Below are 16,826 nucleotides of genomic sequence, written 5' to 3'. Positions count from 1 at the left end.
ACCTTTAAAGCCGTATATGGCTTGGGGACATTATACTTCCATGGACCTGCTGTGGTTCAGTGGTAAGGAATGTGCTTGGCATGAAGAAAGTCCTAGGTTCAGTTCCTGGAATCTCCTGTTGAAAAGGACCAGGCCATAGGTGATGTGAAAGACCTTAGCCTGAGACCCTGGAGAGTTGCTGCCAGTCTCAGTAGACAATGGACCAGTGGCCTGATTCAGTATCAGGTAGCTTCATGTGTTCATCTGAATTCTTTTCCCAGGGAAATTAATTTGTCCCCCTCTGTCTTTGTCTTCTGCCAGCAGTTGATGACTTTGTTTTGTTTGCCAATCCCTTACAGACCTTCTTCCTTGTTTTATATATATGCATCTTAAGTTGATTTTCGTGTCTTTTTTGCTGTTCATCACTTTGAGGGAGAAAAAATTTCTGCTCAAATATCTTTCCACCATCTTCAAGTTGACCAGGTCTCAAGTAAACCATGAATTTCCTCCTCCTGCCCCACCTGTTCACCATTTGCTGAACATATGTGAACATGGATGCACAAGGGTATGTTAATACATGCATGAGCCTATGTATATAAAGGTAAAGGTTCCCTTGCTCGAAAGCTAGTCAAGTCCGACTCTAGGGTTGCGGTGCTCATCTCCATTTCAGAGTCAAAGAGCCAGCACTGTCCTAAGACGTTTCTGTGGTCATGTGGCCGGCATGACTAAACACCAAGGTGCACGGAACGTTGTTACCTTCCCACCGAAGTGGTACCTATTTATCTACTTGCAATTTCTTGCTTTCAAACTGTTAGGTTGGCAGGAGCTGGAACTAGAGATGGGAGCTCACTCCGTCATGCAGCAACCCGGGTCTCGAACTGCTGAACTACTGACCTTCTACAGCCTGCAGTTCAGCATCTTAACCACTTGAGCCACCGCAGCTCCCTAGCAACCTAGCCAACCTAGCAGTTCGAAAGCAAGAAACTGCAAGTAGATAAATAGGTACTACTTCGGTGGGAAGGTAACAGCGTTCAGTGCGCCTTGGTGTTTAGTCCACATGACCATGGAAACGTCTTCGGACAGCGCTGGCTCTTTGGCTTTGAAATGGATATGAGCACCGCAACCCTAGAGTCGGACTCGACTGGATTTCGAGCAAGGGAACCTTTACCTTTACCTATGTATACAGATGCATGCTAATAAAAATAGGGCAAAGATGCAAATGGAAGGTGCATTTCCTCTTCTGCCATCATGTTCTATTTATTCCTTGCCCCATAGGTGTCTCTTGGTAGATTTCTTTGGGGCAGTAATACTCAGTGGCTCTGAAGCCACATGTAGATCTTTACCATGACACCTGTGGTTCTTCTGAGCAGTGTTCCCTATGTCCCACATGCTCCAGGAATGTGGGCAACTCGGATAATTTCATTGTTACTATGGGTCTCAAATAAAATTAACTTTTATTTTTAAAAAGCAATAATAGAAGATGAAGGGGTTCTATGTATGAGGGTGGGTCAGCATATGCAGCTGAATCAGGTGGTGGAATGCGGCTTACTACTGTCGAATGCTAACCCGTAAAAACAAAATTCCTTGCAATCAAAAGCTTAGCATGGAGAGAAACAATCACCTCTTCTTTCCTGCACAGTTACAGTAAAATAGTGACAGAAAGGGGGAAAGAAATGGCCAGCACAGAATTAAGTTGAAGAAAAATCAGCGAGAGAGTATGGGTGTTGTAGTGAGACTCTTAGGTTTGTTTTACATGCATATTGAGAGCTATGAAATGACTTTTTAAAGCTTATTACATAGACATGAAAAGTTATGTTGGAATTAGCACAAAGAAAGAATTGATGCACCTTAATGTATTTATTTCAGATCAATTTTACCAGCAAATTAAAAGAAAATGTCCTTAGGCTAAGAACTCCTATGAAAAAATGAAACAAACATCTCAGGGTGATTATTCAGATGGAGGATTGGACCAAAAAAATATTGGTATTCCTGATATTCCTGAATCCCAAATACTGGTATGGTATTTGGATTTGAGTGTGTGGATATATTTTTTTTATTTCCAGATTTTTTTGGTCCATTATTTCCCATCCGGAATGGCTGGGGGAGTTGCTTTTAAATGTACAGTTGTTTTTAAAGGTTTCCAGGTGACTGGGGGAGTTGTTTTTAGAGGTACAGGAACCAAAATTGCAGCAGAGCTGCTGGTGCCTGTCCTTTAAATAGCCCCCCCAAATTCCAAGTCGATTGGGCCAAGGGTCTAATTTTATGGGGCCCTGAACAGAGTGCCCCCAGCTGTTCTCCATTATTTCCTATGGGTGGGGGAAGGAAGGGGGAAAAAACAACCTTGCAAGCTGCTTCCAGGGCAAAAAGCCATGCCTGCAAGTAGCAATCACTGAGAACAAATAACAAGTCCAACAGAACCATTGCAGAACTTAGTAATCACAGCAGAACCACAAGCCAATGTGTCAAGCCAAACAGAACCAAAATCAAACCAGAGAATCTTTGCATTGGAAACTGAAGGAGGGCATTTTTTCAAACTCAACAAAACCAGTTGCAATGTACAGAATACCCAGCAGAACCCAGTACCACTGTAGCACTGCAAGCTTAAATGGACTGATCTCAAAGGACAGAATTACAACAAATCCAAGCTGTGGGGGGGAGGTATTTTGCAAGCTCTGTGCAAGAAAATGGGAAGGGAACACAAAAGAAGGCTGGCAAAGGGGGGGGGACTTCTTGAAACTCACAAGACTCACTTGAAATTGACAAAAGCAGAGAAGAAGCCCATAGAACCCCCAATACACAGAACAAATGGGGGGGACAGAAAAGGAAAGCAAAAACTGTCCTCAGGAGCCTGCAAATGCTGGCTCCCAATCTTCCTTGTAATTCCCAAATGTTTCTGGGATTTTTTGAGGGACCATTTCCCCCCCAGTTTTCTGAAAAATACTCTGAATATACTTGGGATGTTGACTTGACCCGAAAAACACCGATAAGTTATTTTCCAGGTATATTTTCAGCTCAAGTGTATTCGAATGATAAGGTTGCCAGGTCCCTTTGATTCACCAGCAGGGGTATGGGAGGACACTCTGGGAGCTGGAAGCGTCACCCCCGATATGCCGATGTCACCATAAGTAATATAGGCATGTTGGGGGCAACACTCTTGTTTTGGGGCAAAACTCTTATGGTAAAATCGACTTCAAACCATAGAGTTTTGCCCCAAAACTACAGCATCCCCCCCCCACATCACCGATGTGCCTATGTCACTTCCATCACATCACTCTGCATGTTCTTCAGGGGAATATTTCCTCCCATTGGCCAGGTGGCTGGTGGGGGGGAAGACCCCACAAAAGCAGGGGATACCCTGCTGCCAACTGTGAATGGGCAACCCCACTGAATTTATACTCCTACTTGATATGGCCTTTACAACCACCTGGATCCACACCACAGTAACCTTGAGACTAGACTACTGTAATACCCTTTACATTGGTCTACCCTCAAAATCAACTCAGATACTCCAGCTGGGGCAGATAGAATACTGCGGCTCGGCTATTATTGGGAGCTAGACAGAGCTTGCATATTACTCCCATTCTGTAGTCACTCCACTGGCTGCACATTAGTTACCAGGTTCAAATTAAGGCATTGGCTGTCACTTACAAAGCTTTACTATTTCCCCATAAAAGTGAAATAAAACAGTTTGTGTGTTGTGAATTAGTATCAGCCTGTTGAGTGCCATAATCAGACACATACAAAGGGTTTTTTTGGCTCATCGGCATACTAGGCTGGGTCATAATATATCTGTAAACATTTAAACAACTGGGAAGACAGACAGATAGAGAAACAAAGAAGAAAAAGGGGCTGCTCAGCTACAGGGGGGGAAAGAAGCAGGGAACCATCATATATCCAAAACTCAATTATTTAGGAGGACTTTTCTACACAGGCTAATAGGGCTATGCTTTAACAAAATGGTTGAGATAGATACTTGGGTAAAGGGTTAGAGTCTGTCGTCTATACTACAGTGTATAGGTCATACTACCTGTTGCTGTAAGTAGGATCATATGTAATTTTTGCATTGTTTAACACATGACCTTAACACTTATGCATTGCCTCAGTTCTGTTTTCAGATATCTGGTTGATTCCAGTTTTTGCATGTCCAATAACAGAGAATCACAAAAATGGTTACACATATATATTAACTAAAGGACCCGATGCATTTTGGCCCTGAGGGCCTTCTTCAGTGGTCAAAATTATACTAACACACACATAAAACTGTAATTATATCATAGTTTTCCACTCCTGTAGTTGTTTTTGAATATTTTGAAAAAGTTTTTCAAAGTTACTTTCATACAAATTCAAAAAAAAGAAGAGGGATTTGAATCCCTAGGTAACGACAATTTTTAGAAATCCATTTAAAATCAAATTATCTTTGTAAAATGGCTATTGCTTCTTTTGATAGGGAAATGGGATAGAGGTCTGACTTAGATTCATTGACCTGTAGTCCCGGAACTGTAACTATATCAATATAAAAAATCTTTTTCGGGCAAGGCAGGTTGTATATGAGTCCTGAAATTAATAAAAAAATACCGATGTAAGGAAATTATAACATAATGAGTAAGTTTATGCAGCATGCAGAACTGAATTATAACCATTATTTGGAGCTCTACTTTTTATTGTAAGTAGCTACCATCCTTTATAAAGATTTTCTGTAAAAATATAATTTCCTTACATCAGTATTTTTAATTTCAGGACTCATATACAACCTGCCTGGCTTGAAAAAGATTTTTTATATTGATATAAACAGTTGTATGTCTGTGTTAGTATAATTTTGACCACTGAAGAAGGCCCTCAGGGCCAAAACATGTCAGGTCCTTTGGTTAATATACACGTGTAACCATTTTTGTGACTCTGTTATTGGACGTGCATTTTTCTTTGATGTATACGATGATCTGACTTTTTAATGGTACTCTATATATGTCATTTTTAACCCTAATAAATAGTTGTATTTTAATTTATTTTCTATTTGCCTAATCTTTTGGTTCCTGACTTGATTTTCAGGTTGGGTCCGCCACCCCCCCCATCTTTCTCTGGTTCCAGTTTTTTACAAACCAAATCTTATTGCCTTGTTTATTGGATGTCCCATCCTGTTGATTGTATTAGCTTATTCTGTGTAATCTGCCTTGTGTCCCAGTGAGAAAAATGGGCTATAAATAACATGAATAGATAAATATGTACTACAGACTTTAAGAGCCTCTTCAGTTAAGAAATATAACTTTGAATACAGGACTGGTGCAGACCAGATGATTGTACGGTTTCTCCACATTTGAATACAATACAATGGGTATAAAAAATTTTAGCAAAAAGAAATTCAAATGATTGCATGGCAAACGATAAGCAGCCAAAGCGCAAAGTGCTTTTTTCTTTTATTTTGTGCAAAACAAAACATGTTGTATATATGTTCATGCCACACAAATATTCCAAGGTAGTATCACTTAATGCAGTATTATGCAATGCACAGCCCAATCCTATAACTCTTTACTCAGAAGTAAATACCACACAATTTAGTGGGGCTTACTCACAAGTAAAGCATACATTGATAGGATTGTCACCAAAGAACTCTCCAATGCTAGCTTGGGGGGAAAAATAAAACACCACATGAAAACTAGACACTAGATATGTAATGTAACTGTATATTTATTTCTTTTTTAAAGAACACTCCTTAAATGTATTGCAATTCAATATACAAACGTGTTTTCACAGAATTATAATCCACTAAATAGCACAGAAAATAACCCAGATTTATGTTTGTGTGTGTTTGTGTTTTTGGTGGCATTCCATCACACCTTCAAATATATAACCAATGGTTCCTCCCAGTCTTGTCCCATGACAATTAAATGCTATAAATGCCCTAAATCTTGACTGATACAACTATTTGTCCTTTCCCCACAAATACAAATGTAGATATGATTTAGAAAGTTTCCCCAAATGTCTGCTTGTTGTCTTGGTGTTTAGAAATAGTTGGGAGAAAGTATCCATCTTATATCCCCTTCCCATAACCCACCCTAAAGGTCTCCCAAGTGAGATACCGACAATATGACTAAGCTCCTTGTCATCAACTAATATGCAGACTCCCAGATCAGTCCTTCAGCTCTGCCTCCTGTACACAGTGCCCAGCACTGATAGCCATGCCACCGGGCCAGCCGATAATGAAGATACAGTCAAAAACACTTTCTCACCTGAGGTGAAATTCTGATTCCACTGCAGTCAAGGCAAGGGAGCCAGAGTGCCATCCCTTTTTTTTTTAATATAGATATGTGAACTCTCACCTGATCCTGCCTCCTTTCTAGCCAAATTCACAATCTCTACTGACTTCACGTGAAACAGGATGAAGCCCCTAAGCATCCAAATGATTTACAAGAAATTGCACCAGTTTTGCCATTTGCATATATTTACATGGGGTGGAATGTTTTCCCTTTTTTTTTTAAGGAGCATATAGAGCAACATGTTCACATAAGACCAAATACTTTTAATATATTTATAACTGTTTTATAAAGCTTTGAAAAAACTCACAATAGCACATGGTTTTACTTTAATGCTTTACGGTACTATCTTTTTAAAATCACAATCAGCACTTTAAGTTATAGTCGATCCAGCAAACAAGAGACAAAAAAATTACAAGAGTTAAGAACGGACTGATACATCCTTTTATCTTATTTTTAACTAATGCATAAGTGCAGAATAAGATAAGATACTCTAGTTTAAATATCTTGTTTACAATATACATTTTTGTTCTAATAATGCAACAGTAAATCCCATGCTTCACATAGAAAAAGCAATCCACAACATTAAGAAAAAATGTACAATTTATGAAACAAAGTAAATAAATATTAGTATTACAGAATCAGAGCTGTACATAAAAGCTGTTCAGTTTTAATCATATAAAAATATTTTAGTGCAACCTCACATATATATTGATGCTTTTTTTCCTATTTTTTTTCTTTTTTTGCTTTACATCATTTAGGTCAAAATGTCCCTCAAAAAAGAAAAGAAATTACATTTATTACAAAGCAGATACACAAATTCTAAAATATGTACAAATTACTGCTAAAAAAACTGCTTATAAGAATATAAGCAAAAGTAAAGAAAAAGGCACAAACATCTGTACAGGTTAAAAGTACCAGACCCAATAAGAATTTTGAAATTTCATTTTGGTCAGGCTCATAATGACTTGTAGTTTTACCCAATTCTTTTGATATAACAAAAGTATATATAATAGCAAACTACTGTAACTTAGAACCGGCATGCGATAAAGTTGAGTACTTCCTTCTACCACTGGGGAGAAAAGGTGTATGTGTGCAGGGGAGGTAAATGCATGTATTAAAGTCTCCTCACACTTCAGATCATTGTGGCTTGCTTCTTTCAGAGGGCAGGTCTTTTCTTTCCTGGGTGTCCGACGGGGAATCTTTCCTACTAGGGTAGCCTAACTGTCTGACATCCACACCGCTTTTGCTGTAAAAGGTGGAATGAGATAATGCAGTCTGTGATGTACCAAAAAGTTCCTTTTCTCCACTGTGCAAGTCCGGGTTGGTGGCTGAGGCACAGATCTGGCCTGGCTCAGAGCCACTAAAGTGTTTAATGCTAAAATGTGCACTTTCCAAGAGTTTCTGAGGAGGCTCAGAATCCCTTTGTGACTCTGTCCCATATAGAACTTCCTCTGTGGCTATTCGGAGAGAGGCTATGGCTTTTGTACAAGTCTGTATGTTTTCCTCCTGCTCCCTCTCAACACCACCTTCTTCTGAAGTGCTCTTTTTCATCAATAGCAATGGAGACGACGATGCACTGGCTTGAACTACTGTATGCAGAGTATGAGGACAGGAACGTTTCTCAAGGTGCTTAGAAATGATACATGATTCTTTTGTTATGGTTTGTGAAGCTGCCCTTTTCTTCTCACCAGAGCCCTCTTTTTGGAGAGGAAACACAGAGGGAGGGTGTAAACCTGATAAGGCTGCAGGTATTGAATGGACCATTTGAATGCCCCCAATAGGCATCATAGGGATGGGTGCACGAAGCTGCTGCTGGGAGTGTAGTGGAAGATGACTGAAAACATAGTCATTAGGACTCTCGGGAAACATAGGCCCATGGTGCTCCAGAACTCCCTTTTCTCCAGGTATGTTGAAATAAGGGGTCTGAAACAATCCTGGCCTTGAATTCTGTAAATAGAGAAAGACAGCAATAAATAAATAAATGAGCAGTAGCGTCACACTAGTACCAAAGCAACTAGCACAACTATGCCCACTTTGCTCTAGGAAGGACTTTGCAACTGGTATTAGTTAACTGACAAAACAAATACAGATTTGCAAGATGGATACCTGGCTCATATATCTAAGTACAACTATCTCAAGAGATGAAAAATGATAAGTTTTAGTCAGACAGAACTATTTTGAAAAAGAAAAAAACCCCACTGTGATGTTAGCAAAAAACCCTAAAGATGTAATTCCATTTGTCAAGTTAAAGGCTGGCATAATAGCTAGTATTAATGCAGAATTATCACAATATAATTAGAGAAATTTATGAAGAGCCTTACAAACTAGAAGACCTTAGGGGATTTGGTGTGGGGGGTTTGAATAAATTAACTTTTCCAATGGTAACTTGAGAATGATGCACGGAAGTACACAGAAAATATCATATGAAATTTGGAAATAATAAAAGGGGAAGGCACTAATCTGCCAGTATTGGACCAACTTTATAATAATGCAATAGAAAACCAGGATTCTTGGGCAGATACCAAGATGACTTCAGTTCATAAAAATGTTGAAATCAAGTCGCACAGACTTATCTAACTATTAAAATTAGAACTATAAAATGCTAGCAGTCATTCTAGTTAATAGAGTGAACAGCTAACTACCTAAATTTTGTAGTATGGCAAATTGTCAGATAATATTAGACAGGTAATAGACATCAAACAATAGGAATTTAAACAATATGGCTGCAGTATTATACTTTGCTGGGGCAGGAAAAGCATTTGATAGAGCTGAGAGTTCATTATCAGGAAAATCTGGACTGGTATAGAACTATATAAAAGTAATCATCTGTTAGATCGCGCTAACAAAGGACTCGTAGAGTGATTCAGCAAGTGATTCAGCTTTATTGGAAGTAACGAACAAGCACTAAACTCAGTAAGAAACCAGAACAGAAAACAGTGGGAGCTTATGCTCCTTTTAAACATAACCGGGCTAATGTAGCCACGCCTATTTACAATTAACAACCAATGAGATTGCTTAGTTAAGGACCAATGGGAGTCTTTCCCTCCTAGGGAATGGTATCGTTCTGATTGGTCGCTGTTACGAAGCGACCAATAGGAAGTTCGCTCAGAGGAGCCCTGGTCTGGCTCGAAGCTTAACATAGGAGTCCTATGAGGTGATTCATGTAATTGTTTCAATACATTACATCATCCATTTTGAGACATTATTATGGTGAACAGGAACTTATCAAAGGAATTTTGTTTAAGCAGAAAGGCATGACAGAGATTTTGTTGTCAACACTTCTGTTGACCATATCTATAGAACCTTTATAGTGCACTCCTAAAAGCACTTTGCTGTGACTAAGTACTACAAAATAGTCCTGAGAAGGAATTTGAGTAGATCTGTTTAGGATTGTTCTTATCCAGATGAATTAGGAACAATCAGCCTACAAATGGGTGAAAGAATGACCGACTATCAAGAAGATTATTACTTAGGAAAATACTGAAAATAAAGTCAGTTGTAGATCAGATGAATAAGTCAGAATTACTGTGGTGTTGAATGTTGATGATAAACTAGAAATAAGTAAATTTATCATTACAGAAAGTGAAAAGGAAATCATTTAGGGATATTTCTGAGGCAAATCATACAAGCACAGTCATTAAGAACATCAGAAAGGGGAAACAGATAAATCTGAAGATTTCTTAGCTGAGAAGGATCTCTGCAGTTAAAACAAATTATATTCTTAAATGATATTTTAACTGCATCCCATAATTTAAAATGAGGAACATGTTATTGGTTTGCCAGGAAATGATACATGGATTTAAACAGGTTGGTAAAATACCCTAGGGCAGTGGTGGTGAACCTATGGCACGGGTGCCAGGGGTGGCACTCAGAGCCCTCTCTGTGGGCACACATGCCATCGCCCCAGCCAGGCCCAGACCATCATTAAAGTGTCGAATTCTCTGCCAAATAATTTTAAGTAAGTGAAAGCATTGGGGATTGCTTTCCTTACTTTGTTTGGATCATCTTAAGTTAATGTATGAGTTGTTTTTTCTAAAGTAAAACCTCAGCATTCAGGTTAAATTGCCGTGTTGGCACTTTGCGATAAATAAGTGGGTTTTGGGTCGCAGTTTGGGCACTCGGTCTCTAAAAGGTTCGCCATCACTGACCTAGGGTATATTGTCAGAAAAGCAAAGGAGAAAAAGAATATTGGAGGTTAGCAATACAAAATATGTTGGCAGCATTTTACAGGACAAAAAGAAAAGTGAAAACAGATGAAGCTGCCATATACCAAATCAGACCACTGGTCCATCCAGGTCAGTATTGTCTACTCAGACTGGCAGCAGCTCTCCAAGGTCTCAGGCAGAGGCCTTTCACCTACTGCCTTGTCACTTTGATTGGAGATACTGGGGACTGAACTCAGGACCTTGCACATGCAAAGTTAAGGCTTTTCCACTGAGCCATAGCTGTATTTTACAATATTTTTATTTACTTGAGCATTTATGGATGGATTGGTTTAGAGCAACAATTAAATAAACCACAGCATCACTGCTACCTGATAGCTCTCTCAAAAAGGGCACTGTAAGGTTAGTACAAATCAAAAGTAGTACTGTACTGACCTGAGATCACTAGCCTCAAATTTAAGATGATTTTAAAAATCATTTTTAATAACCAAGGAATGTAAAGAAAACAGCTATACAGGCCATCACAGTGGCTCTCTATTGCCTTTTATGATTCAGGCGTACAAGCCTTCACAAACAAAACCATAATATAATAATGTAATTGGATTTTGGGCAGTTTAAGGCATGCTTTAAGCAACCTCAGAGATGTTTTAAGGATGCAAGAAATGACTTAAAATTTGTCCCTTAAGTTCTCAGTCTTTAAAATATTTCTCAATTACTTTTTAGGTTAGTCTACTACATTTCACCTCCCCCCAAAAATATACCTGTTTGATTATCAGATCACTCACACGCAAACCACTTTTGAAGGCAGGAGTTTAAATGGAACCCAGCAAGCAGGAATATAGTAGGATCTGGACTGAGTGGGTGTTGAAGGAATATAGCTAGGAACTGCAGAAGATAAGGACCTCTGGTATTTTACAAACATGTAAATGTGCCATAATTATAAAATGCTCTATGGTGCCTAAGGTATCCCTTCTTGCAGTGCTACTACTCAGTGTTTTCAAAGACAATAAGACCGTGTCGCATTAAAGTGGAGAACTTCTGTAGGACATGAAGTTAAACTTGGGATCAAAGAAGATGGCCTGTACTGTAGGCATTCATTCATAGAAAGTAGGCACGCATACACCACGCACACACAGAAACCCAGCTTGGAATCAATGGAAAATATATTAACTCAGATAAATGGAGATAAGGTCATTTCACTGTTTATCACTCTCTGATATTTTTTCTGGAAGCATTGCTCACATCAATACATCTCGTTCTTACAAGCAGCGGATGAGATCTGTGTCTGGATAGGCCAGACTGCAGGTGGTGTCTCACTAACTGAATATTCTAGAATTTTAATCGATCTTTATACTAGCATGTCAGAGAGAAGGGTAATAGTCTGATATGCCAGTCTTCTTTACATAATGTTTTTATGTGTGCGGAAAATTATTTTATGGAGCATTCAATCATGTGAGCCCCATCCACATGCTGAAGCGGTATAATTCAGAGACGTGCCCTTGCGTCCACTGTTTGTGAGAACTAGGCCTCACCAAGAGCAAATTATGATACAAACGCTACAATCCCTACTACTGACAAGTACAGCTGCTCTTCTCTCATTTCTACATTTCCTTCACTGCAATCAGGATTGCTCCCTGTGGATGGAAAGAATTGAATTTGGATGCACAAGAGTAGCAATTTCTAAACTTCTGAATTGGCTTCCTGGTGCATTTGAGCACTCCCACAGGCATAAACATAATTGCCTTCAGTTATCTCAGGAAAAAGAAAAAGTGGAGAAACAAATAGCCATCTTTTCTGTCAGACAAGGAAAAGGATATGTTGACCCTAATTTAGCAATCAGAGTATTCTGGGCCCAGCTGGTGGGATTCCCCCCCCCCCGAACCTCAAGTGAAAAGACTTCTCTTGAATGATTCCCTCTCTTGCATGTGATTTCCTCCTTTGAGCAAACTGAAAGAGGTGTCTATGTTTCTACATGAGTGATAAACAATAAAACAATGAACCCATAAGAAAGTTTCATATCTAAATGTGTGGCTTGGATCTCAACTTTGTTTTCCGCTTTGGAAAGACACCTCTGCCAGCTGGGGGAAGGGGCAATTTTCACCAATACTCCACTTCCATTGCAGACCTACGCTGCTCCATTACAGACCTATACCACCCAGCACTGCTCCTTGGGGGGCAGCGTTTTGAGAGGGATAGGAACGGAGCTTCAGTGGAAAGGCAGAAAAGCTCCACTTCCATCCATAAGCTCCACTTGTGCTACTTTGGTAGCACTTGTGCTAATATACCCTGGGTTTAGACCTGAAACAAATAATGCATTACTGATGAACTACAAAAATAAGTGTGTTATTTTCTTCAATGAACATTTAAAAATCTACAAAAGACGTTTGAGTTGTGAGCTCTTTAACAACACCTTATAGAGAGCATTACATTATGTCATGTGATGAAGACGTTTTCTGGTTCAAAACACTTTGGGATAAATTATATGCAGCATTATATAATATCTAAAGTAATTCCTGTGGCTTGCCACTTTTGTTTGTTCATGAAATCAGTTCAGTCATATTTCTAGACTTAACCATCTGCCTTGCACAGTGCAATTTAAACATGAAATGACATGAATAGTAGTAAATAATAAATTAAATAATCATTTCAACTTACTGACTGTCCCAATGGAACTGACTCGGACTGCAAATACTGGCCCATGGGCAATGTTGGGTTATGGTACAAGCCTCTTCGGGGTGATGTTGCTCTAACTGATGCCATATACCTTCTTTCTCTTCGCGGAGACAGATCTCTTCGGGAGGATGTGTCTTTTCCAGGTGACATAGGTCTCCTTGGAGACAGATGACGTCTTGGTGAAATATCTCTCCGTGGTGATAACTCTCTCCTCAATACAGCTTCCTTCCTTGGTGAAATGTGCCTGATGGGTGAAATCTCTCTCCTTGGTGATAAATGTCTTCTAGGTGACAAATCCCCTTTGGGCATCAAATACCTCTTTGGTGAATTATCTCTGTATGGTGAAGAATCATACCCTGGTGAGGACTGTCTGCTGGAAGATGAGAAGTCCCTAGGAGATGAGTTGGATTCTAAAGAAACCATGTAGTCTTCATCCATGCAACTAGGTATGTCTAGCCTGTCTTTGTCGGGTTCTGAATCTGTACTTTTATTCTGGAAAAACCTCTGATATTCTGTCATCTGTGAATCATCACAAGAGTCACTTGACGTTAGGAGCTGAGTAACCTGAATGCTAGGTAAAGTGACCAAATAACTTATCAAGGAGGAATGTCCTACGGAACTGTCAGGAGAACCCCTATACGATGCTGTAGCAGCGTTCACAGAAAGTGAAGAGAATCTAGGGGGCTGAGGGCTAGTGCTTCGTGATCTTGTTTTAGGTGTTGAATCTCCAAGCATGTCATCAAAATCATCGTCATCTTCATCCTCATCATCATTATCTTCTCCATCTTCTCCATCTGATTCTTCAGCATCAGAGAACTGGTGTTCTGTTGATGTGCCAGTCATATTACTCTTTTCAACTTCTTGGTGTGTGTCTTCCATGTTTTCTGCAATGAATGTGAAAAATCAATAGGGCATATGCAGAGAACATATTTCCGGGCTTGATCAGTTTTGCCTACAGTTCTCAGCCCCCTTTAATGTTATCTTTGTAGGAAATCAACCATGCACAATGCAGTCTGTAGTCCAGTTGAAACTCTTAACATTTACATACAATGAACTACAAACATCACACTGTTTCTATAGCTCTCTGAAACTTTTGCAGGATGGGATATTAGAATCCAGTCACATAACTAACTGAAATTTGACAAAACAGAACCCATCTTGGGGTTCATGTGTTTCCTCCTTTTCTTCCTCCATCATATGTTTCAGCTCCCTCCCGCAAGTCTTTGTTCATGCAAATCATAGCATACTATGAATTCTGAACTGGAAAGTCTATACTGTAGCTTGTATAAACCATAATTTGACCACAACCAGAACTGGAAACTCACATGAAACCATGGTTTCCAATTCTGGCTTGGAGGCAAATCACTCCCAATTGAGATGTCATAACAAGCTATGATTTGTGAGAACAAATGTGAAGGAGGAAGGAGGAGTACAAGAGAAGGAGGGGAAAGCACATGCATGGACAAAGCCTGTTCATGATGGTCAAACTATAGCTTGGCCATTATATCTGAACTGGGCTACAAAACCCAAGATGACATATAGCACAATCTTATGGCAAGTTATGCTTAGAAGGGTGTAATTATGCTTAGGATTACACTGTCAGATCAATACTTGGCTAGTAATTTTATCTTTTAAAGATTATCTTTATACCCCCAGGGCCTCAAGGATGTATCATATTCACTACTGGAAGCCTGATTCCACATTTTGCAGATTAGTTCTGTTCAAACAGCAAATCGCTATCCCAAGTATCCCAATTTTGGACAGATCTTGCAGCATGCTGAGAGGGGGATAGCACATAACATTATCACACTGTTATGGTGTCTCTCTACCCAGGTGTCTCTACCCAGGCTCTGTGAATATGATGTACAATCAGAGCATCAAGCCTAACAGATCTGAGCTCTCTGAAGGACTGGCGGGCTTGGGGGTTTCTTCTCCAAGAGAAGAAACCAAAGCATTCAGCAAGCCTGTCAATATTTTCAATGCTTGGTGGAGATAGAAGGAAAATTTCTTCATTAAAAAAAACAACAACTCTATATCCACGCTTGTCCGGGATGAAATGTGGGGAGTCATTTCCATACTGCAAAAACCACCACAGCTCATGACCCCCAGTATGACATACCTGCTTCTTCCGTTTCAGCATCATCAATTGATGTCATTGATACTCCCAGCTCCAGGCATTTTTTCATGTGTGCTTTAGATTTCATATGTTTTGTCAGATTTCCTGAGGAAAGGGCGGGGAGATTACTTGGATTAGATGGAATCCATATAAATGTCTTGGTAGTTCTAGAAAATTTGCTCTCCTTTCTTACCTAGATAGTTAGCAAGTGAACTGGACAGATGGAAGGAATGATCTCATTCAGTTAAATTGTAATTTTAGCAATACCCCTTTCACATAATTGCTCTGTTTATTGGAAAAGTTCAATGACTGTGGTGCCTATAATTACTGTTGTCTCTTACATACACGGAGCACGGTTATTAAATGTTATTACTATTAGTGAATCCTGGAATGGCTAAATATTAAAACTTATGTCTTATCAGGATTCAGCTTAGATTTGTCAGCCATCATCTAGCTCACAACAGGTTTTCTGCTGATCCTGAACAGAGATAACAAAAGTAGTGCTGATATACCACACTGACAACAGTTGAAAGCGGCCACATATGGACGCTAAAAAGAATTGGGAACTTTGGGTAATCCACAGGATAAATCCTAAGGGTTAGATCAACAATTATCCTCTGATACTGGCATGTCAAACAGGAAAAAAACTATTCTAATATATGGTCCCAAATTCTCATCGTATCACAGTCTATGATACCGAAAGACCAGAAACTGTAATAGTCACATTTGTCTTTTCAAACCCTAGATGAAAACTGTCCAAAAGAACCACCAACAGAATTGCTGTCACCTTAGTATTACAAAACTAGCAAAGCTATTATATTCTAATAGCAAAGTTGGCCAAATCTTTGGATACTTAAATCCAGTGACAGGAGCTGTGAAATGGCAAGACAGATCTTTCTACAAACCTAAGAAAGGGCCCCAGGTTTGCAGGAAAATGTGAAAACTAAAACAAAAAAAATACATTGGACTGCTTAAAACCCCCAAAAAGGATAAAAGAAGACACTGTAGCTTTAAGCAACACACTATTTCAATGGATGTTGCTAGGCAACCAAAATTCCAGGCTTGACTCTGTCAGTAAAAGGCAGGGGTAGGAAGCAGAGCCAGAGCCAGAGCGGTATAGTGGTTAAGAGTGGCAGACTCTAATTTGGAGAACCAGGTTTGACTCCCCATCCTCTACATGAAGCCTGCTGGGTGACCTGGGGCCAGTCACAGTTCTCTCAGAATTCTCTTAGCCCCACCTACCTCACAAGGTGCCTGTTGTGGGTAGAGGAAGGTCAAAGCGATTGTAAGCTGCTTTGAGACTCCTTAAGATAAAGAAAATCAGGGTATAAAAACCAATTCTTCTGTTCTTTCCAGCCCTATTTTGGTCTTTGAAGAAGGACTCATTGGGGCCAGGCCTGAGTAGGGTTGCCAGCTCCAGGTTGGGAAATACCCGGAAATTTTGTGGTGGAGGTGGGGAGGATAGGGTTTGAGGAGGGGAGAAGCCTCAGCCAGATATTATACGATAAAGTCCACTTTCAAAAGGAGTCATTTTCTTGAGGGGGACAGATCTCTGTAATCTGGAGTCCAGCTGTAGTTCTGGGAGATCTCCAGATCCCACCTAAAGGATGGCAACTCTAGGCCTGGCAGCACTAATAAGGTGTC

At 39.7% G+C, this 16,826-nt stretch overlaps 1 protein-coding gene across 1 annotated transcript in view; it reads right to left on the bottom strand.

Annotated features, from left to right (window-relative positions):
- Positions 1 to 7,270: 7,270 nt before the first annotated feature.
- The window catches only part of HIVEP2 (human immunodeficiency virus type I enhancer binding protein 2), a 27,941-nt gene continuing 18,385 nt past the window's right edge, over positions 7,271 to 16,826 (bottom strand). Inside the window, exons 4-6 of the mRNA XM_015421992.1 lie at positions 15,186 to 15,287; positions 13,049 to 13,950; positions 7,271 to 8,177 (exon numbers count right to left, since the gene is read on the bottom strand). Coding sequence (XP_015277478.1) covers positions 7,368 to 8,177; positions 13,049 to 13,950; positions 15,186 to 15,287 — 1,814 coding nt within the window. The 3' untranslated portion in view covers positions 7,271 to 7,367. The remainder of the gene's footprint in view (positions 8,178 to 13,048; positions 13,951 to 15,185; positions 15,288 to 16,826) is intronic.

This window comes from Gekko japonicus, unplaced genomic scaffold, assembly GCF_001447785.1.
Source record: "Gekko japonicus isolate JY-2015 unplaced genomic scaffold, Gekko_japonicus_V1.1 scaffold114, whole genome shotgun sequence".
NCBI lineage: Eukaryota > Metazoa > Chordata > Lepidosauria > Squamata > Gekkonidae > Gekko > Gekko japonicus.
This window is presented reverse-complemented; position numbering and strand designations above follow the sequence as displayed.